This window comes from Plodia interpunctella, chromosome 20 (genome assembly GCF_027563975.2).
Source record: "Plodia interpunctella isolate USDA-ARS_2022_Savannah chromosome 20, ilPloInte3.2, whole genome shotgun sequence".
Classification (NCBI taxonomy): Eukaryota; Metazoa; Arthropoda; class Insecta; order Lepidoptera; family Pyralidae; genus Plodia; species Plodia interpunctella.
The window spans coordinates 754,553-777,503 of record NC_071313.1 but is presented as its reverse complement, the minus strand read 5'-3'; the positions used below and the strand labels follow the sequence as shown (position 1 = coordinate 777,503).

At 35.2% G+C, this 22,951-nt stretch overlaps 2 protein-coding genes across 5 annotated transcripts in view; one reads left to right on the top strand and one right to left on the bottom strand.

Annotated features, from left to right (window-relative positions):
• The window catches only part of RhoGAP102A (Rho GTPase activating protein at 102A), a 71,459-nt gene extending 48,508 nt beyond the window's left edge, over positions 1–22,951 (bottom strand). Inside the window, exons 1-4 of one of the 4 annotated variants that reach the window (XM_053760714.1) lie at positions 22,824–22,946; positions 22,680–22,733; positions 2,535–2,698; positions 2,053–2,213 (exon numbers count right to left, since the gene is read on the bottom strand). In XM_053760714.1, the coding sequence (XP_053616689.1) occupies positions 2,053–2,098 (46 nt within the window). In that variant the 5' untranslated portion in view covers positions 2,099–2,213; positions 2,535–2,698; positions 22,680–22,733; positions 22,824–22,946. Of the gene's footprint in view, positions 1–2,052; positions 2,214–2,534; positions 2,699–22,679 lie in introns of all 4 variants that reach the window. The other 3 variants (XM_053760712.2, XM_053760711.2, XM_053760713.2) reach the window with 3 other exon arrangements.
• LOC128678860 (bombyxin A-3 homolog) lies at positions 16,332–17,151 on the top strand. The gene has a single exon (XM_053760725.2). The coding sequence runs from the start codon at positions 16,583–16,585 to the stop codon at positions 16,877–16,879; it is 297 nt and encodes a 98-aa protein (XP_053616700.1). The 5' UTR covers positions 16,332–16,582; the 3' UTR covers positions 16,880–17,151.

Sequence of the window (22,951 nt, the reverse complement as noted above, 5' to 3'; positions counted from 1 at the left end):
CGCTGAAACCAAGGACTTTTTCGAAGAAAATTGTCTGGGGCTGTCCAACGAATTATCTTTGCGGACATCCGAGGATGTCTGTCTGTCATAATCATAAGCATCACATGTCACGACGGCCAACCCGTCCTGTTGTGAACCCTGGTCCAAATACTTGAGCAAATTGGAATGTAGCATTGAATCGTTCGTTTTTACATTGTGATCTTCGTAATTCTACCGTGATCTCATTCGTGTTATGAGTTTGATCTTCTGTAATATTTGTCTATTGTTAGTCTATTGTTTCTTGAATCGAAGTGGGATTTGTTGAATTCAGTTCGGCTCGATATATCACTGTTGTTTCATGTAATGATCCTCCATGATTTAGATAATGTGGATAAACGCAACAATTCACTATTCAAAAATCTAGTAGATACTTCTATTTACCTATACTCATAGAGTAAATACTTAACTATCATAAAAAATTATGCTTTTTTGTGATTTTTTAAATCTAATATCAAGTACAAAGGAAGGTAGATTTAACAATCTCTTAAATACATTGTTATCTATGTGGATCACTATCAAATGCTCGTTAACTAGATGTATGACATAGATATTTATAATTCTTGTCCATCAAGCTCATTTACGTTTCTTGTTATTCTGCCAAACCAGCTTTGGTCTCTTCTGTTTACACGATGTCTCGTTCTCTGTTGAGTTTCTATCCAGAAATACCCAAAATTACCAACTTACAATGCGAATTATTTCGTCAAAGGTAGATCTATAGAAGCATTTGAGACGATATAAACCTAATATGCACGACGTACATGAAAATGGTACAAAAAGTAAAACTAGATACATCTTCTATAATCGTACTTAACCTAAAACTAACCTCAACCAAACAAATGCCAAACAACGCCACATATCTCCAATTCAATTTATTATTTTGCAGGCCTCATAAGATGTATTATAACATTTACGTTAACAACAATGAATATTTTAAAACACGTGGTATATAACCTCAAAATTTATCTAAATGCGTTATCGTCTTTCCCGCCATCATCGCCAGGCGCAGTCGCTTCGTGTCGACATTGAACTTAAACTAAAATTAATGAACGTCTTCCCAAATTCTTGTCTACATTTTTGCCTCGGGTAGACATTTTTATTTGATCTTCACGTACTCATGTTTTGATATCAATAATACTTTTAATTTGTACAGCTCGTGATCAAAATAAACAAACATGGTGAACATGGTACGATAAACGTTTCGTGTAATGATCATTAGATTAGATATTGTTAAAACATCTGCAATCTGTAAGACAAATTGTTGTAAATATCACTTTTATTACCTGATGAAAAGTTATTTCAATTTTGTACGTTTCATTTTTATAAATACTCTTTTTCTTTACTGTTTAAATTTTCTGTCTGTAAGTAAATATAAACAAGACAAAAGTACTTCAATCTTTATTTCGATGATATTTGAAATAATTTTGTCCTATTTTAAAATATTGGAATCAAAATCGTCCAGGTATTTATCTAAAAGAAACCTTCAATTAATATATTAGGGCTTTGATTTTAATGAATTCCAATGCGTTAATTAGTTCAACAGTTAAACTAGTCCCCTGACTAGTTAACTACTAGGTACTAAGGTCCCCAAAGTTCACTGATTAGGATTGAAATATTTACAGTTGAACTGGTTAGAGGTTTTTGTCCCAGTAACATAGGATATAGGTATTTAATAACACCCTGTAAAATTCTCCAATGAAAACTAATCAACATGAATTTATCAATTGAACACTACTAATAAATAAATAAATAAATAAATATATTAGGACAAATCACACAGATTGACCTAGCCCCAAAGTAAGTTCGAGACTTGTGTTACGGGATACTAATTCAACGATACTATATTTTATAATAAATACATATATAGATAAACATCCAAGACCCGGGCCAATCAGAAAAAGATCATTTTCCATCATGACCCGACCGGGGATCGAACCCGGGACCTCTCGGTTCAGTGGCAAGAATCTTACCACTGCGCCACCGAGGTCGTCATAAATCGTCTAATGATATACTTACATGCACTATTACTGTAACTGACAGTATTTTCCACTTGTATACCCATGATGACGACGTCACATGTCACTCACTGCAATCCGGTCGAAGGTGAACCACCTTCACTATCACTCGTACACTTTGCATTATACAGTCCACAGTCACTGACACCACAGAATCCTGATCTGGGGAATCGCAGTTTTTATCATTGTAAAGTAAATTTTTGTCAAATTATCTCGTAATTTCATAATTATCCTTCTCGTTTTTACTGAAGGGTCACTCTCGTAGATAATGCTTTTTGGCATTAAGTCTGCCCTTTGTAAATTGGTAAATAAAGTTTGAATTACACTTCAGTTAAGACGATAAATATTATAATTAATATTTATACTAAATAAAACTTTAATATAAAAATAATTAAAAAGCTAAATTATATATTAGTTTTATTTAATAACATGATCAAAACAGTCTAACAAAGAACTAAGTAAATAAGTATGGCAAACACATACCATTAAAAACTTCACTGGATTCTTTTTAAAGTTTACATTCTATAAAAAAAACTATACAATGATAAAAGATACGATACTCCAAAAAGTGTATTCGTACTGGAATGTTAATCGGCGGGAAGCGCGCGCGCCGGCACGCACACAAATCGTCTGTCGATTAGCGCCATCTGCAACGAAAAAAATTACACTTATTTCGGGATTCGTGGCTGAAGCATGGTGGGTCACCACTGGTTACCACACGGGATTCCTATAAGGAATATATCTATGATAAGCCATTCTGGCATGATAGGGACCAACCAATACTGTTTAAACTAGTTTCTTTCGGCATATCTTCTCGGCAGTCGTTGTTCCGAAATGCCAATAGTTTGTAGCTTTGGTTATTATTTACTTTAGAATATGCCTGTGAGTGCCTTAGAAGGCCTTATTTCTGAACAAATGATTTGATTTTTTGATTTCAGAAATGTAACGTTGGCTCCACGTTACGTTGTAATAATGACGTTTGATCGAACATGTTTTGCTCGAAGACCTTTACTCGAACTTTACCTTTTGTCGCGGTCAAACCCTCCAGTTTATAGCTATATCCCTTGATTGATTCTAACCATCTACACGGAAGAAGTCGTTGCTATACACGGAGATGATACAATATAGAAAAGTAAGTACAAAGATGCTACTTATTTCAAAATAAATTTCTTCCACAGACCCATGAGAGTTTTGAGATTTGTGATAGATCACATCATGACATTGTTGACACAAAACTCGGATAAAACGCAACGTGTGACGCCCCTGATGTTGTAGGCATCCATAGTGACCTGATGGGAAGGGATGACGATGGCGTGAACACTTAAGGGCCACATGCGTGTTTGCTTGCTTAGTTAGTATTTTGATGACTTCGGTGGCGCAGTGGTAAAATGCTTGCCCCTGAACCGAGAGGTCCCGGGTTCGATCCCCGGTCGGATCATGATGGAAAATTATCTTTTTCTGATTGGCCCGGGTCTTGGATGTTTATCTATATATGTATTTGTTATAAAAATATAGTACCGTTGAGTTAGTATCCCATAATACAAGTCTCGAACTTACTTTGAAACTAGCTCAATCTGTGTGAATTGTCCTAATTATCCTAATATATATTTAATATAAAAACAATAGAAAAAAATTAGCAACGTAGGAACGCGAAATCGACAAGTGTGTCATGCCGGCTCCACATTATCGCGGAAAAGTTCGCATTCATTCAAACTATGTAATGTTCGTTCATGCCTTCAGGTCAGCGTTCGACGATCGAGAGGTGCCAGCATTGGCCATAACACACCTAATCTAACTATCAAATAATTTCAGCCTGAATGTATCTGTGGCCATCAGACCTAGCAAACATATTTCAGGCGTAGGTATATAACGTAGCTATATAAATAAATTGTCATACTTATTATTAGAAACACAACTCTCCTTGTGCGACACCTACTCGCGCTTAGACGATTTATTTTTACATTCGGAACTATTCCGGAATATGCGGAACTATTCCGGAATATGCGGAACTATTCCGGAATGCTGAACGCCCATCTTTACAATGTACAATTTTGAAATGGGCGAAAATACTAATTTGTTACCTTTATATTTGGTCTCTTGTTTGAGTTGTAGAAAATTCAATAATTTGTGCAAGTTTTCAAAAGAAATATCAATAATTATACCTACCTACTTAACATTCACTAAAATTAAAATGGTGGACACAAGAATCCATTATTTAATTGTTTGTACGACGGAAAACTAAACTATACTATAACTAATTACATAGCATTTATTCAGAAATCTAACATTCGCAGACATTTTTTCACATGAAATTTTCAATTACAAGAAAGTATATGGTATTTCTCAAAAAGCTACAAACTACACAGCTATATAACACGGCATAATCTCCTGCAATATATATTAAAACATTGATAAAAGTGCATTCGATGCCATCTTCAGATGTAATATAGAAAAAGGTGGAAGGAAGAAGGGGCCCAGGAAGACCAAAAAATGGTTACACCAGACAAATTAAAGAAAAATTAGGTATCGTATCGTATCAAGAAGTGAAGGAGTTGGCTTTGGAGAGAGAACAATGGAAGGAACTCCACCGACAAGAGCCTCGCTCTTAAATTACATGATGATGACGATGATAAAAGTGCGTTGGAGGCGCTAGTGTGCCGGAGTGCTGTTTTCGCTTACCCTTTAGATTGAATACGTAAAAATATAAATGAAACGAAAATAATGACAACTCCGAGAAATGACTAATGAATGCGTCGGTCTTGTCCTATTAAATGGTCTGCTTCACTCTGTCATTTACTTTTTTATATTTACACATATGTGTAGCTGTTGCCCGCGATTCCGCCCGCGATATCTTCTAATGTAAATACAAACTTTCACCCCCATTGCAGGGGGTAAAAGTAGCGTACATTAACCCCTGATTCCTGTAAAGTCATCAAAATCAGTGTAGCGGTTTGTTTAGACGTAGCGATAACTTTGCTTCAAGCTCCTATGGATTTTATTTCCTAGTACAAAGTAAAAGCAAGAGTTTAAAAAAATATTTTAAACTAAAAATCCTCATCATCATTTTATAATCCATCACTCGGCATCGAATATCGCCGATTACCCTCAGTTAGTATAAATATCGATTCTGATCGATGCATCGAATAATCGCCGGAATCCAGTGAAACACGCCTGTTGCGCAAACGTAGACGCGTATTTTTAGCCTGTGTCATAGACGTCATCTTCTCTATTACTTTGATGGAATTGTGTTTTAAAGTAGAAATCATTGCGTATGAAGAACGAAAAGCGAATGATAAATATCTTTTTGTAAATAGTGCGGCACATTACCCTCGTTCATAAAAAAGTAAAAGAATAAGTACTTTAAGCTAAAGTAGCTATTTTCTGTCAATGTCAAATATTGTAAAGTGCGGTGGTGACAAAACATACTTTAACCTATCCATCGTCCATAAGATATCCATTTCGTCAAATTCAGTCCCAGTTGACTATGGATATCGATGGCGACCGTTTTTATTCTTGGTTAAACTAATGGCACGATAATTACATTTTGTTAATTGTTCCGAAATTAATCAGATTTGTTTATAGACAACATACATAACTAAAGTTTTGCGTAACGATATATATCTGGTATATATTTACAGCCATGAGTTTAACAGAATGTGGCAGTCCAATTTTTATATACCACAGAATAAACCAGTGGGTGTGACATAATTTTTGGCGGGATTCCCATGCCAACATTCCGAAAACTTCGAAAACATGAGTGACACGAAATGCAGTAGGCCAATTCAATATACTTACGAATAACGTATTTGTTATTTAATCATTTTAGTTGTACAAATATCTTTCAGTTTCTCCAGGCGTTCGGGATTTTAAGTAGTTAGGTATGTATGCGATTACTTGCCAATAGACTCGATAGGTAGTCGTAAAAGTCATGTCAGATGCCTTTTGGCGACGTAAACGGACTCTGACAACAGTGTTAGCAATTAACACACTCGACAAGAAGAAGATTTATCATGACTTTATCTAGTGCTGGCCACTAACATATTATGAAGAAAATTTTTAAACATCATTGGAAAGCACAGTAAATTCATATTAACCCGTTATTTTTATTTTAAAATTAAAGTTTATTTTTAGTATTGTTAAATGTACTCATACCAAAAGTTAAAAAAGGAACACATTGATCATGTGGCTGTTACTTTTGAAATAAAAGAAAAAAAAATCGCGGTGTATTTTATTAAAAAATGCCATCCGTCACAAGCCGCAGTCAGACCCGAAAAAACGCAGACTTCCGCTTCTCTTTTCCAAATTTAAAATCCGCAATCGAATAATTTTAGCTGGAGAATGCTTATGTCATAAGTAGTTAGTAAGTCTATGTGGTCGACTAAAGATAGTAGTTAGTTGACAAATTGAGCTTTTTTTGTAATAACTCTTTAGACCTTCATGTAACATTACAAAATTGAAAATTTCTCGAGGTGTAAGTACTATTTTCGTGTAGAACGGGAATATATTTTAATCTAAAACGAGGCATATCTAAAATTTATTTATTTTCATTGCCTTGCATTTCAAAAATTAATTTTTAACCGAGATATATACCTAAATGATTGATTTATTTATTTTTATTTTATTTATTTTCATTGTATTGCATTTCAAAAATATTTTTTTGCAAAAATGTTTAAAATGGTTTAAGAAATAAATTGAACATAGATAAACAAAATTTCAAAATTTTTGCGACACACGTCTAACCTAAGAATGTAATCAACACTATGAATTGCAGACGACAAGCAGCGTCTCGCGTGTCTTTTTCAACATTGAAATTCTTGAAAAATATTTGAACAGAGTTTTTTAGAAGTTATGAGTACCTATCATCGAACCGTCGCTGTGTCATTTCCCAGCACGCGTGTCATTTCGTCTGAATATGAAATCGTTTTCTTGATATTTATCAAAAATAACTCTCTCGTAACCTCAATATTATGAAATCTCAATAAGAGGCCCAATGTCGTTCAGTTCCTAAAAACAATTGAGCGGAGTTCCGTTTTAAAAAAAAAAACATGAAAATAGTGATGTTTTGATTGAGCTGTCAGTCCACAACGTAGTGTAGTAGACAAGTGGCTAATAAGCTATTATAGTCGAAGGGCGTGGAGTGATTTAGTGAACGTTTACTGATGTTTACAACGCGCAAGGTAAAGTACTGGCCCTTTGCGTCAGTCTAACGAGGTTGGGCCTCAGTGTCGGCGAGCGCGGTAGGGCTTGGTCTAATTGGTTGAAGAGGGCCGGGTAACAGTATTAAGCTTGTGTCAAAAACAAAATTTGAGACAAGCTGATTGTAATCAAAGAGATCTTATTGCATTCAACGCGTGACAAAAAGTAATGTCCGGGCAGTGAATCGTAACGAAGTTCTCGTTGGGAGTCGATGTCGGGTGTACCATCAAATTATGCTCAGCATATTGCATTGCCACGGGAATTAATTTGCAAGATTTTATTACAGACAATTAGGATAGGTGAAACTAAATAAAAGCTTGTTAATAGTAGTCTTTTTTCATATAAATGAGCAAGTAAACAGCGAGCTTCTTATCGCCGCATAATCTTAATTCTTATTATAAAAGTTATGGAGTTTAGTTGAGGTGGAGCTCCAGATCTATGCACGGCCTATACGTGACCAAGCTACGCTATTTATTGCTAAATTCTCTCTTCCACCCGCACTAGCACCCCGCCACACTATTTGTCACGCGTGATTCACGGACACGAATTCACGGACACATATGCGTATCACCTTATTTTTACCCAGACAGACTGCACAGTGCGTTTACATCGAGTCTGCTCGAGGCTTGTTTTATTCGTTAATAAATTAGAGTTGGATTTATCTGTCTTCTTCTTTTCGTTTCAAAATGGCAGCCAAACATTTAGGTCTATCAAAAACTTTGTGTCTGCTTCACAAGAACAATTTCAAAAAAGGGTTCTATTTTTAAATAGGTCGGAAAATGAGGTCCAATGGTATTTTTAGATTGGTCGGATGGGCAGCGTAAATGAGGTCCAAAAGGATTTTTGGCATTTCGGTCGAATTTTCAGGCACAAGACCAAGATTTTGGCCAGCGGCAGTCATTTCCTTGTCCTTACCCTTATTATAGACCTATACTGTGCAGAATTCGTGTACAGATCTATTTTATTTATCTGTTTTATTGTAACTATATCACAAAAAGCTTTTTTTTCTTTGTATTAATGGTATTAATGCATTTTCATAGTTTCATTTGTAATTTTCGAACACTCGGGGCAAATAATTACTAGATATCCCCCAGTTACTATTGTTGTGACAATAAAACCATGCAACTAATATGAGCATTTTAACAATGACAAACTATTAGTCAAAGTGCAAAATGAATAGAATAGAATTTATTAAATACGCGCTTTGTATCTTTGTTGTGAATAAACGTGATCCTATGCGAGAGGAAAAACAGATAACAACAGCTCACACAACACACGTCACAGATGGCGCCAGTATATTAAATCATCATAGTATGCTGGTCTTAGTCATAGTCATGTAAGTCTAGAGTAGTCACCATTGACGTCATACGATGTCGTAGACATTATGACTAAGGATACAAGAATCATAATAATGTTATACAATTATTGTTTGGTGACTGTTACATCGTGTGAACTCCGTATAACCTTTGCTTTTGTGTAGTTATACACAACGTACGTTGCCTAGGTCTCTATGCATCTTTCTATATATGTCCACAACAAGAATCACCTCAATCCATTGAAAAGAAGTATAAACAAACACACTTTAGCATATATAATACCAGCTGCGCTCCGGGACTTCGCTCCCGAATTTCAGGATAAAAAGTACCAAAAAGACATAGGCACTATGTGTTTTTGGTACTTTTTATCAAACTTCATAACAATCGGTCCAGTAGATTAGTAGATTTTGCGTGAAAGAGTAACAAATATATTGTAGGATTTATTTGGATTTTTGAAAGGAGCTTGGCAACTTTCGCAATAGTAGATCTCGGGATCGATGAAATTGGGCCCGCATTGCGAGCAATGGTTCATCTTTTCTATTCCATCCAAAAGGAAATTCAGACATTAAAATGTATGATAATGCCACAAGTTTTGAAAATATCTTCTCTACCTTTCAAGCTCTATTACAAAAGTGGAGTGCTCGAGTTTCTGGATAAGATGAGGTATTGCAATACATACTTTAATGAGTCATTTCGTTATACTAACTTTGAAATTTTTTGCATAATAGTAGATATAGCGTTTTAGATAAATTTCTACTCGAGGAAAATATAAGAAGAGAAAGATTATTCCAATTTTCTGGATTATTTCACCGCAAGGTTATTACTTGAAGCAATATTTTGACACCTTCACGCCTTTCGCCTGCAAATTGCGAGCACTTGTCGATGGAAACTTACAAGACTCCAGACAGACAGATCTTAGAATTAACTGTTATTTATAAATTAGCGGTTTATTTCCAACTGTCTACGTCAACGTTTACCAAGCTGGTCGATAATAACCCATCGAGCTTCAATGATTATTGAGCCGCACATCCTGAACATACATTATAGTGTTACGCCTCGTTGTGTGTTTGTTTGTTATAATAATCTCAGATATTACACACTTTAAACGATGATGTTTGTATTTTTATACGGTGTCTGTATAAAGCTGGCTAAGCTTTGATCTAATTTAGAAAGTTAAAAAAAACATGATGGTATTTGTCATAGATCGACCATCGATATATCATATAAGGATCAATGGAGTTTAATAGACATCCTTTTCGTATCTTTATATATATATATATATATATATATATATATATATATATATATATATAATTGTTTATTCTTGAACAAGTTTAAGTCCGACTGCCTGCCATCCAGGTACTTGGTAAATGTAAATTTTCAGTTTTAACAATAAATATGGTAGTATATATACAAAACATTGTGGATGGATAAATGTCATGCTGGACCGGGCAGGCCAGAACGTCCGAAGGTCTTTCACAACGGCTCTCATGAAATGGGTTTACGAGCACTAATAAACCGAACTTGCACTCTGTGGGGCGTGGCGCCTCTAACAGCGACGCAAAACGTATCTCGAATTAAATAAATAAATAATTATTATTCAAGAAAATGTTAGGGAATTGAGAAATAATTGAATCGTTTATAAGAACTGACAACAAAATAAATAAATAAATAAATATATTAGGACAAATCACACAGATTGAGCTAGCCCCAAAGTAAGTTCGAGACTTGTGTTATGGGATACTAACTCAACGATACTGTATTTTATAACAAATACATATATAGATAAATATCCAAGACCCGGGGCAGTCAGAAAAAGATCATTTTCCATCATGACCCGACCGGGGATCGAACCCGGGACCTCTCGGTTCAGTGGCAAGAACTTTACCACTGCGCCACCGAGGTCGTCAAAATGACAAAATAGACAAGAAAATGACGGAAAAATACAAGAAATTCTCATGAAACTGACAAGTAAATGACTTTACTTTATTATGCCGACAGCCTGTTACATGGGAGGTCCCAATTTCAATCCCAACACAAGTCAAGATGGAGAATGATGTTCTTCATATTGACCTGGATCTAGGATGTTAATCTAAATTTGTATACGTTACGATACAATAACGTTGAGTTAATAGTATTCTCAACAATGAGATTCTCATCAACCTATATACCTCAAGTCTCAAACTTACTTTGAAGCCAACTAGATCTGTGCCATTTGTCTATTATGTATTTACCCTTACGTATTATAAAAAGAGCCACGTCAGTCTGTATGAACGACGAATACACTCAAAAACAACATGGATTTTTGTACGATATACCATTAGACTGTGTGCTCGTGTGGAAGGTTTAGGTGTGTAATTTATATATGGTTTTACCTGAGCGAGCGTTTGTTACATTTACAAGAATTTATTGAGCGCTGCTAGTTCGCTATATGAGGCACCACCCGGCCTCAAGCATCCATTTGTACCTTACGCACGTTTGACGTCATGATTTGCTCTCATTTGCCCGTGTATTAGAACACATTAGCAGAATTCAAACCGTAATAACATGCAGTAACAACCCATCATTTACTGTCTATCTGTCGTGTGCCATTCATGAGAAAAATTAGTAAGAATGAGGAACTATATTTTCGCAATTTTTTTAAATATAACTTTACTGATTATGTCATCGGCTTTATAGTTTGTAAAGAAATCAGCGGAGATCGAGTCTGAGATGTGATGTTATATGAATTGTGATCTTTAAGTAAATAAACGTAAAAACGCGTGGACGGGAATTCGATACGGATATACAATAACAAAATATTTTGTGTTGTTTTATTTTGTGTTTCATGGTAACCCGTCTGATCCTAAATCACAACTAAGTACATATATTTTGTATGTTAAAGCTACATCATGGACCAACATTTAAATTTCTATATACATATAATAAAACAGCAAGTGGGCTATGTCTGTACATGGGAGTTAAAGAAAAATAATTATGGTTCTAATAAAAGCCGAAAAACCTTTCTTTTTTACAGATTATTGTCTGTATGTTTCATCGCGCACCACGCAAAAACCACTTGATGGAATTTGATGTGGTTATCACAATTGTGTAGCGGATGGTCAAACTTAGAATATAGTTTTCATGATACGATACTTCGAACCCAAGATATTGGCAGTAGTAGGCAGGAAATAAACGCGGGCGAAGCCGCGGACATAAACTCGTAGTAAAATATAAATACGCGAAAGTCATGACAAATCCTATTTTCGTTTACGTTGATTTATAACAACAGTTTATAGCTCAAATAATGTTACAGATGTTTTGTAGTATTACCGTTTTATTTGTTTGTTATCGTATTTATTACTAGAAAATATTATGTTACTGAACACTCAATAATATTTGCTTCTCAGTATGTTTTATAGAACAGTCTACCTACTTACATTATTACATCACACAGTTCACGGAATATAGGAGTTACCTATTCTAATGAAATGATGAACGTAACAAAAACTGAAGACCTGTTTTATATTCTATTTTCTGTTCCAATTATCTCTTTTTTCGAGTGTGTTATAACAGCCTGATTGAGTTTTAAAGCACCCAAAGTCATCAAACATGGCTTTTACGACTACTTACTGCATCTAGTGGCATCGAATTTTACTGTCATCATCATTTGCCTTAGCTTGTCCCATAATTTGGGGTCGGCGCTTTGCCATATTTGGTTCCACCCCTAGCAACCTCACATCCTCACTGACACAGTCCATCCATCTCTTCCTAGGTCTTCCTCGTCCTCTATATCCGTGTACCTTCCTACTTAAAGCGTTCCTCAGTAAATGATTCTCTTCTCTCCTCATCACGTGTCCAAACCAACCGAGTCTATTACCTTACTAATTTTATTGTCTCACACAATTTTTTTCTTAATGCCCAAAACATTCATATGTAAATATATTTTGTTGAAGTCAACTCTTTATATTTTATGAAATATAAAGAATTGACGTTAGTTTTCTTAAAAAACAACACTAGGTCCTAGAAGATCTTTCTAGATGTCGTTTCAAATAGTGGCCTCCCATTTAAGTTTATAGTAAATATTAATCAAGTACAAACAGACGAAAAAACCAAGTCCAGCTCCCTACAGGGTTAATTCCGTCAACTTGGTAGCGCCGTAAATCTGACTCGGGCGTGTTGCCAACTGCAGCTAATTGCAAATTGTAGTAGACTGCACATTCACATTATTACTATAACCCGGTTTCATAAACGGCTGTGGCTCGTAAAGCCACAAGGGGATGGTGAGAAATATAACCTCATTATTTTTTAAGATATGTCTCTGATTTTGGCCTGCCTGGTGTCAATCCTCCTCGGCATCCACGAAAGGATCCATTGTAACCGTGGCCATTATAACCACATGTCACATTTATACATAGTTATATTAGAAAAAAGAAATATAAATAAATAAACATATTATGTCAAATCACACAGATTGAGCTAGCCCCAAAGTAAGTTCGAGACTTGTGTTATGGGATACTAACTCAACGATACTATATTTTATAACAAATACACATATAGATAAACATCCAATACTCGGGCCAATCAGAAAAAGACCATTTCCCGTCACCACCCGACCGGGATCGGAGCTCTCGGTTCAGAGGCAAGCACTTTACCACTGCGCCACCGAGGTCGTCAAGAAATATAAAGGTAAGCGACTTATTTAGCCTATCGTTTGCAAAGCACTCATCAACAAAAAATTAAAGCTTTAATAAACTTAAGACTACAAATTAAGACTTTGAGAGAATCGATGCCGTAGGACAAGATTCATCATCATTAGGTACATTGTATATAGGTAAACAAAGTCGCTTCCCCCTGTCTATCCGTATAATTAGATCTTTAAAACTACGCAACGGATTTTGATGCGGGTTTCTATAAATAGAGTCATTCAAGAGGAGGGTTTTTATGTATGTGTAGGTGTATATATATACACCTACACATATATGTATGTGTTTTTATGTACGTGTAGGTGTATATATATAAAGTGCGTAATCTTGCACCCGAAATTTTATTATTTTTATTTATTTTTATAATCCTGTTCTTAAGTATTATTTCTTTTAATAATATTACTTTAATAAACTTATTCCAACATTTAAAAATGTACAATTTATTTTATAATATATTATTTTTCAATAATGAAAATAAAATTATCCCGCACACGAGCGAGGTCGGGGCGGGTCGCTAGTTAAGAATATATCTGATCTGCCTATGAAGATACTTCCCCATGCGAATAAATCAAAACAAATCTACTCAACAAGCGATATTTACGACATATAACTGGATTATATCCAATCAACCAATCGACCGCGACAGTTTAATCCCTATGAATCCTATGATTCAGAGGCCTGCAATTACGTTGCAATGTAAACAGCGTGTTGAATATAGATTCTTAACTATAAGAAACTACCTTCGGACGCAAACTGAAGGGAGAGTAAAGTATTTGAAGATTAAAATATATAGTTATCTTTTAAAAATGGTGAGACGATAACTAGATCATAGTTAGGGTGAGTTGCACCAACAAATTTGACGTTGATTTTAAACGGCGCGACGCTGACGTTTAGGCAAAATTGAATACTTTGCGTTTTTATACGCACGTTAAAGTTTTTTGACGGTGCAACTTTCTTTGTATGAAAAAGTTATTTGAGAGAGTAGTCATGATTCCATGTCGGGGTTTCATCGAATTTTATATAATTTAGTTAATATTGTTTCATATTTGTTTCATTTGCACTTACCCCAAAAAAAGTTATTTTCTCTCTGCATCACCTCGATCGACTGGTAGAAAAAGCCGCAAGTTTAGACTTAAAGCAATAAATTAATAGTTATGTAAATGAGCAAAACAAAATTTTCCCAATTTTCCTCATCTGTCCTTACCTATTCCCTTATTCGTGGATCACAGCACGGAATACGACAGGCAAATCTAAAACGGATTTCGTTGTTTCAAAAATTATTTAAAAATAAACATTATATTTCTAATGCAGACTTATACGAATTGCGCCTCAGCCACCCATCAGAGAACACTTCAGCCATCAATCCACAACGGTTGTCGAATCGCAAAAACATACTTAATAACCATTAAACCTTACTTCCATCGCATGAGGATATAATAAACATGGAAAATTGTTTGATGTTTCACACATCGACGTAATTCATTTAGTTTGTTCGTGTGTTTGCCAGGGCTTAGCAACATATGGAAATTGTACGAAATGTAACTTTATTGTGTTAGACTTACGAGTATGTAGTGTCAATACATAGTATAAAGCAAAGTGTATATATGTATATATATATATATATATATATATATATATATATATATATATAGTATAAATCAAAGTGGCTTCCCGCTATCTGTCTATCTTTATTAGATTTTGATGAGGTTCTTTTTAAGGGATCCCTTTTTTTCGCATAATTTTTTTATCCTAATTTAATTTAGCATAACGAGTTAGCCATATATTTTTTTGACATAATAATATTTTGACATACTTGTTTTTGGCATAATTATAGTTTAGACATTAGTCTAAACACATAATACATTAGTATTTTACCATAATTTTGATTTGCATAAAGCTATAGTGTAGCAGTAGGTTAGGGTGCGGCGGGGTGGCTCTCAGGCCAGACATAAGCCGCCAATATGCTTTAGAATATTATGCTTAAAAATTTTTATGCTTATGGTAGGTATGCGTAAAAAAATTGTGCCTAAAACATTATTCTAATTTAATATTGTGCGTAACTTATTACTATGATAAGTATGCCATTTTAAATTATGACATAATATTGTATACATAAAAATAGGGAACCTCTTTTTAATAGTGTATGTATGTACTATAGTGGCCCATTCCGGCTTCGTTCGGATAAAACCATATGTCTCATTAATCACACTTAAAAAAACCTTAACGAAAATCAAATTATATATAACAGATCGAAAACCATTGATCAAACAACATACAGATTCGCCCAAATTTTCATGGAAATCTATTTGAGAAGTCATAAAAAAAGAATGTATTATTTTCGAAAATAAATACAAGGAAAATCTATCGCCCACATGTAAAAGCAATGCCCTTTGAACTCTGATTAAAACTCATAAAGTCTCCAATTGGCAATCGTATTAGACAAAAATAGTTGAAGCCAAAATTAGACAGTCAATTTAGGTCAAATACCAAATTTTTATTAGATTATCTAAACTAATCTTGTAAATGCGGAAGTCTGTCTCTCTGTCTGTACAGCTTTCACGGCTAAACCGCCTGACCAATTTTGATGAAATTTGGTATTCATGTAGTAAAAGTTCCCGGTTCAAACATAAGCTACATTTTTTTTTCAAAAATTTACTCCCAAATGACTATGGGGGGGGGGTGAAAGTTTGTATGAAAATCATGTTTTTTTTTTCAAATTCACGCGGGTGAAGCCGCGGTCAAAAACTAGTCATGTAATTTAGGCGCATTTTATCTACTAATTTAAAAGCAAAGTTGTTTGTATAAAACTTAAATAGGTACCTATCGTGAATGTTGTCTCTAATACTTAGAAGTTTGCATAATATTAATGAACAGGGTTTATTTATATAGTACTTAAGTGCAATGATTCACAGATTTCGATGTTGGTCGTTTCCTTAAGCCTAATAAGAATTCGTCTTCATTTACGATTACTCTGAAATCTGGCTCGTTTTGAGCATTTTTATATAAAACTACCTACATACAATCTATTTAACACTACAACACTAATATATTAGAAGACAGTGCTCACCCAACCACAGGAAATTTCCTTATTTATTTCCATACTCAATAGTATTATTGTAAATTCATTGATACAAATATGACGTCAAATCCAGTCTCGACATAAGAGGTTTAGACATATCACCCTTGAGCCCTTTTGTGACCTGACCTGGAAGCTCCCTGCATCCCACACATTCCTCGACTTTTTGCATATTAATCAGCCATTCCCTAGTATAAAACACCACAGACCCTTGTAATAAACACATTTTAACTTCATCCGTTATCGCAACAGCCAGCCATGAAGGTCCAATTGTTTTCTTTACTGATCATCGCCGCCATTTTGTCAGTGGAGTCATCCAACCCACAATTCTATTGTGGAAGACGTCTAGCTTCAGCTTTAGCTTATTTATGTCCATACGAAGAGGATGCTCTTTCCAAAAGGTCTGTGGATAGAATACAGGATTTGGAAGGCAGTTGGTCCTGGTTTTACCCAAAATCAAGGGCGTTGGGGGCGATGAGAGCGAAGCGGCAGGGGGTGGCCAGTGAATGCTGCGACAAGCCTTGTGACCTCTCAGAACTACTCAGCTACTGCTAGAAGACTGATTTGCTGCGTACCATCGACTTTTTGTTCATTGTTTATTTGACTGATTAATAAACTAGTGTACCAAGAATAAAAATTTTAATTTTGGAACTATATTTATAATCTCCTAATGTATGTATATTTAATAAAGTTATTTTTAACATACTTAATACTAATACAGTGATGATGTTCTTATAATATTGGCATTTGTAATTTATTTAAAGCAACCTTCAGCTATCTAACAAAATAGAAATAGTAGTGATGTTAAACAGTACCATTTTATATAAACGTTTCGAATTTGTATACGTATCACGAAGTGCGGGATCCGTGGATCATAGAAGGCCATCAAACCTTGGCCAAGACATTTGACGTGAAAAAGAAGTTATGTCTTTGAATTCTCTTTGAGGTCTAATTTCTGAATAAACTATTTGATTTGCCACAGAATAATTATTATGGCTTTATGGGTTTCATTCAATACAATCATTTTGTGGGTTCGTTATTGTAAAAAATCTGTCTGATCCTGGAAAATTTCAAAAAAAAGTTTATAATATTGTGTTTATATTCCAGTCTCCAAAATATCGTCACCATACATTAAGGTATGCATTATAACCTTACATGACCGCTGCTATTGTCTCAGCCTGAATTTGATGAAACGACCATCGAATTTCTGACGCAAGTCTGATTGGCAATCACTGATATGATACTTATTTTATTTATTTGAGCAACAATTGCTATCGGCCTTAACTATAAGCAAATGAACTATGCACATCTAGACTTTATAGGTGCTGCTCCCCAAAGACCAGCCCTTATTTTCAATATCTTCGGTTTGAATCGAAGATATCCCGGTATTTTTAAATACAGGTTACCAAGATACAGAGTTGCACCAACACCTGTTTCAGATTCTTCTATAATCACATATGAAAGCTAGTGGGAAAGCAAAACTCACCTGAACTAGGTACTTTAATCTATACTTCTATTCTATCTTCTTCATAGTCGTATTCCTCATGGTTGAGGCTCGTGGTCGTTACGGTGGAATTAATCACACAAAAAAACCTTCTCCATTTCACACACAAATTAATAATCAACCAGTGTGCAGGTTCCCTCACGATGTTTTCCTTCACCGGACTTCTATACTATTATTATAAAGAGGTAAGCGTCTGTGAATTTGTGAGTTTGTATGTTTGAGGTAAGGAGGGTAATATCCGAAACTACCGAACCGATTTTAAAAATTCTTTCACCATTAGAATGGTACATTATCCAAGATTACTATAGGCTATATTTTATCTCAAATTTCCCACGGGAGCGAAGTTATTTGCTTTAGTAATACCTGTGTGTACCCCATTTTTTCTTCTGATATGTATGTGTGTGATAGTGGAAACAAATAAATGAATATCTACTATATTTCCCCATCATGGGGTATGTATATAATCTGTCGGACACTGGCATCGCCCGCGATGACGTCACACGTGACAACTGCAATGATGCGTCGCTATTTCTGCGTCTCGTTCGTAGAACCGACCGCGTATTTATATCGAGCCCTTTCCTTGACGCTAAGTTTATTGCCAAGCTTGATATTATGATCTGTCTATTTTTCGTAGTAGACTGATAGTAACTATTCGGCTGCTGATATAAGTTTCTTTTCACCAGTAGTCGTATCCAAATTGCAGTGAGAAGTGGCAAGTGCAGTGTAAACAGTAAAAGATCGGACACTAGTGTAGAAAATAGGATATTTTTCACCTCCACCTCACGCCAGGACGCTTCCACTGTCTTATACAAAGAAAAGTAATGACGATTAGAATAGCGTATCCACATGAGATAGAATATTTTCTTAACTTCACGGCCCAAATTATACAAAGTGGCAGATTGAGCCTTGTAAAATTGGGTATGAATAAGACACACAAAAGATATTAGCACTCTGTCCCTTTTCATCTCGTGTAATTCATTTGTGAAAGGAAAGTTAAAGTTAAGTCCTTAGTCAGTTAGTTCTCAAGTAATGGACATATTAATTTGGACCAGTGTTCAACAACACTCGGGGTCCGTATCTCGTAGGTTGGACGCTGCCTCAGTAGTAGATCTTATAGTCTGTTAGTGTAGACAATGTTGTACAACAAAGCGATAATACCATGTTATTGTGTCCTATGACTATATTAGCAATGCCAGGATTACCTGACTCTGTTACAAATAATACATTTCAGTAAATATAGTTTACGTTACATAAAATATTTTGTAGATTACTTCTTCATTGCTGTGTAAAACTATGTTATATTATGCCCATATCGATGTTCAGGTTGGTCGTTGGATTATTCAGGAAATTTTATATCGCTTTCTTGAAAAGTCCATAACGCATTAGTCTGCGGTGTTGCTTGCTTACCATCAGACAGTGATATAAAAATATATTTTTTATTAAATATATAACTTATAACTTAGATATATGTAGTTCAAGAATTTCACAGTAATAATCTCGTGGTTAGTTTTTCTTTATTGCGGATTATTGGTTAGGTTTTATACTTATTTATATACTAAGAAATTGTCGCTGCGTAAGTTTATTAGAGGTTTTACGAACAAGCTATAGCCGCCGCTTCGCCCGTGTTCATAATTTATTGTTGGTTATATCTCGGATTCTAAACAACATATAGCGATGTAACATATATCAGAATTTAAATTAGACCATTCACTATACAACTGTGAAAACTACAGTTTTTACGTTTTGCGCGTACAAACATAGCCCACAAAATATGGAATTTTCCCTTCCACTCTAAAGATCTCGGGCGATATGTTACATAGAATAATTATTTTTATTTCTCTCTTTTAACAAAAAAGACAATGTGTAGTTTTATACTGAAACTTTCACCAATTTATCGAACCTTGCAATATAATATAATGCTCGCCTTGAATTTCTCATAGATCTCAAAATTTGCTAGGTAAGTGATTGAACCGTAACCCAAATGGACCAAATCATTTGCGTGCAATTCGTAAACAAACACAGTAAAGCTGCACAATTGTACCATTCGTGTCATTACGAGGTTTCGAAGCTGGGTCTAAACACGATGGAATTAGAGTCGGTAAACAGTCGACATTTAGCTGAATTGAAGATTTGATTTCATCTACACTAATTTACACTGATATATTAGAAGTGTTTGTGAGTTTGTATGGGTAATCTTCGGAACATAGTAGATCGTGGTATGGTTCGAACAAACAAGGTAGCTATTAGATATATCCAACATATCATAGGGATATTTAGGGATCTCCTAACAAACGTGATTTTTTTACTCGATTTTATAGACAACTAGCTTTTTCTCACAACTTCGTATGTGAGTAAAAATCAGTTTCCCGTAGAAATTTCAGGAAACCCCTTCTTAGTGCTCCCCTACACTGTTCTTGGAACCTATACACCAAATTTCAGCTGTCTACGCCCAGTAGTTTCGGCTGTTCGTTGTCTGTCTAGAGTTTTATATATATAGATTAGCGGCCGGTCCCGGCTTTGCTCAGCTAAATCCATAATAAATTATACTCCTAAACCGTGCAAAAATCCGTCTGGCAATTTTTGAATTTATCCAGTTCATACAGACAGATGCTTCTTTTTATAATATTATAAGGATGGTACGGAACTAATCCCAGGTTTTGCAGCGCCACAGCCCCGAATGAAATAGAGCTAGCGATTATAAGAAAGATTTGAATAGTTGTTGAATGTTTCTTGTTTGCTGACAGCCTGACAGGTAACGCAAATGGCGGCGGCCGCCGCTCAAATTCAACACCGGTGTTTTGTAAACAGAGAGGTGGCAGCCCGCGGCGGCGGGTTCTGTCCACAGTTCAGTGCCGTTACAACAACACAAATGGAATAACTTCTGACATTTCTTTATCTAACTTTAGCGCCATAGCGCCAGCTGACCATACGACTTATTGATCTAATCCTATGGGAAACGCGTACTTTCGTTCATAAAAAGTACCCCCTATGTGTTAATCCAAGGTATCAGCTACCTCAATACCAAATTTCACAATATTGGCCAAAGCCAAAGCGTGAAGGCATGCTCACAAACTTTTCGCCTTCATAATATTAGAGAGATAGTAGGAAGTATGGATTGTAATGATCGATCAACGTGGATAATTAATCTATCTTGATACACAAGATTTCTATCAAATCAAGAATCCAGATCCGCAATTATATTCAAAACTAGATGTTGCCCGGGGCTGTCGCTTCCGTGGGAATTTTGAAATAAAATATAGCCTATAGCAATCTTGGATAATGTACCTTTGGTGAAAGAATCGAAGAGATCGGTTCGTTAGTTTCAGCGATTAGCCGCCTCACACATACAAACCCACAAACGCTTACCTCATTATAATAATAGTATAGATAGTATAGATTTAACATGACATACTTTATAGTTAAGTAGAATTATTTATTTTACTTAAGACGTTAGGTTTAGCAAATATTTCATGGCAGTGTTAAAAATTAGTGGATAACCACTAATTGCATCATCCAACACGTCCGGTACAGATTCACAGATCACAAACTGTTTGTCTGTCTGTTAGTTTGTGACATCAAAGCGCCGACGGCGCGGCTATCTCGGTCACTGATACGTTTACCTAACCCACTTCGAAGGGTATAATACATCGAAGTGATACAGACGAAGTTAATTTATATAAATAATATTTGTTATATAAAATGTAGTAACGTTAGGCCGATGGGGCCCTTCTGGCCTTAAACATTTTAGTTTTTTTTTTTGGGTAAAAAGCTGGCCGAGTGGCCAGGATGGCTGGTGACTTCTTCACGCATAGAATAAGCATTGCCGCAGTAAAGAAGCAGTTTTATTTGTAACACATCACTACACTACTTATAACAAAACTTCCCGCTGTCTGTCCCTACGTATACATAGGTCTTTAGAACTACGATTTTGATGCGTGTTTTATAAATAGTGTACCTAATTCCGGTTGGTGCACAATTTATTATGATTTTACCCGAGCGAAGCCGGCTCGGGCCACTTGTATTAAATAAACGATATTTGTATTTAATCTGACGATCTCGTCTGCGACTAGTGTGCACACTATGGAAAGTCACTTCAACTGTTTATTTTTGTAAATCATTGATCTAATGACGTCAACACTCGTATCACACATCCAAACTATGTAAAAATATACAAAATGGTATATTTACACATATAGTGATAGTAATCTGAATATAAAATATTTATATACAATCAATTAAGCCCATACAGCCACAAGAAGTAAAACCAAGGGATTATTTGTTAAAGCCGTCTTTTTATTGATCCAAATATTAACCAAAATTACCTATTGCATCCATTTTTCAATCGCTTGGAAGTTAAAATTTCAAAAATGTTTTATCTCCCTAAATATTTTATGGTAATGAGTGCATTACTCGTCCACAATTTACTCGATAGCGTGCGCGCAAACCGTTCGCATTCCAAATTAATTCGTTGTCTAATGCCGTCGTAAAAGGGATTAAGACGGTGAAATAAAGCTTTCAAAGGCAGAAACGTAAATCCTTCACCACTTCTTTATAGTTTCAGCAATACAAACCATTTTATATCCGCGCCTTTGATCCACTATACTGTTTACTTGCTAAACAACAGTTAACAAAGGTTCAAACGATTTTGCGGGTAACGGAACGTCCCAAGTATTTATCTCTGCTGTGGAACGTTCCTAGTTATTTTTAAAAATGTCATTTCCCTGTAGTGATCTTGTCCTTGACTTCACGCCAAATAAAAACAATAATTATGTGTAAAAACTAGTAAATATGAAGGTTAAAGAACAGATTCGAACTAATTTAGTTTTGAACTAATGTTTAGTCGATACTTACCATATCATGTTTGCGAAATCTTCCACGGATGTCGAAGTCTCTCGATAGATGAACCTGATCGAGTCATACAAAAAAAAACGATTTGCCAAATCAATTTTATATAAACAACACTATAACAACACTGGCGGTTCACATAACACTTACAAAATCCAGAAATTTGAATAAAAAATCGAATGTGAAAATTCGAAATACAAATTGGTGACACTCGCGGTCGCTTAGGCGGGAAAATCTGAGGACGCACCACGACGCACGCGCGTAGCCACTGAAACTGG

What these genes read in the sequence shown, in the direction of transcription:
- LOC128678860 (XM_053760725.2), top strand. Translation starts at nt 16,583, where the DNA reads ATGAAGGTCCAATTGTTTTCTTTACTGATCATCGCCGCCATTTTGTCA.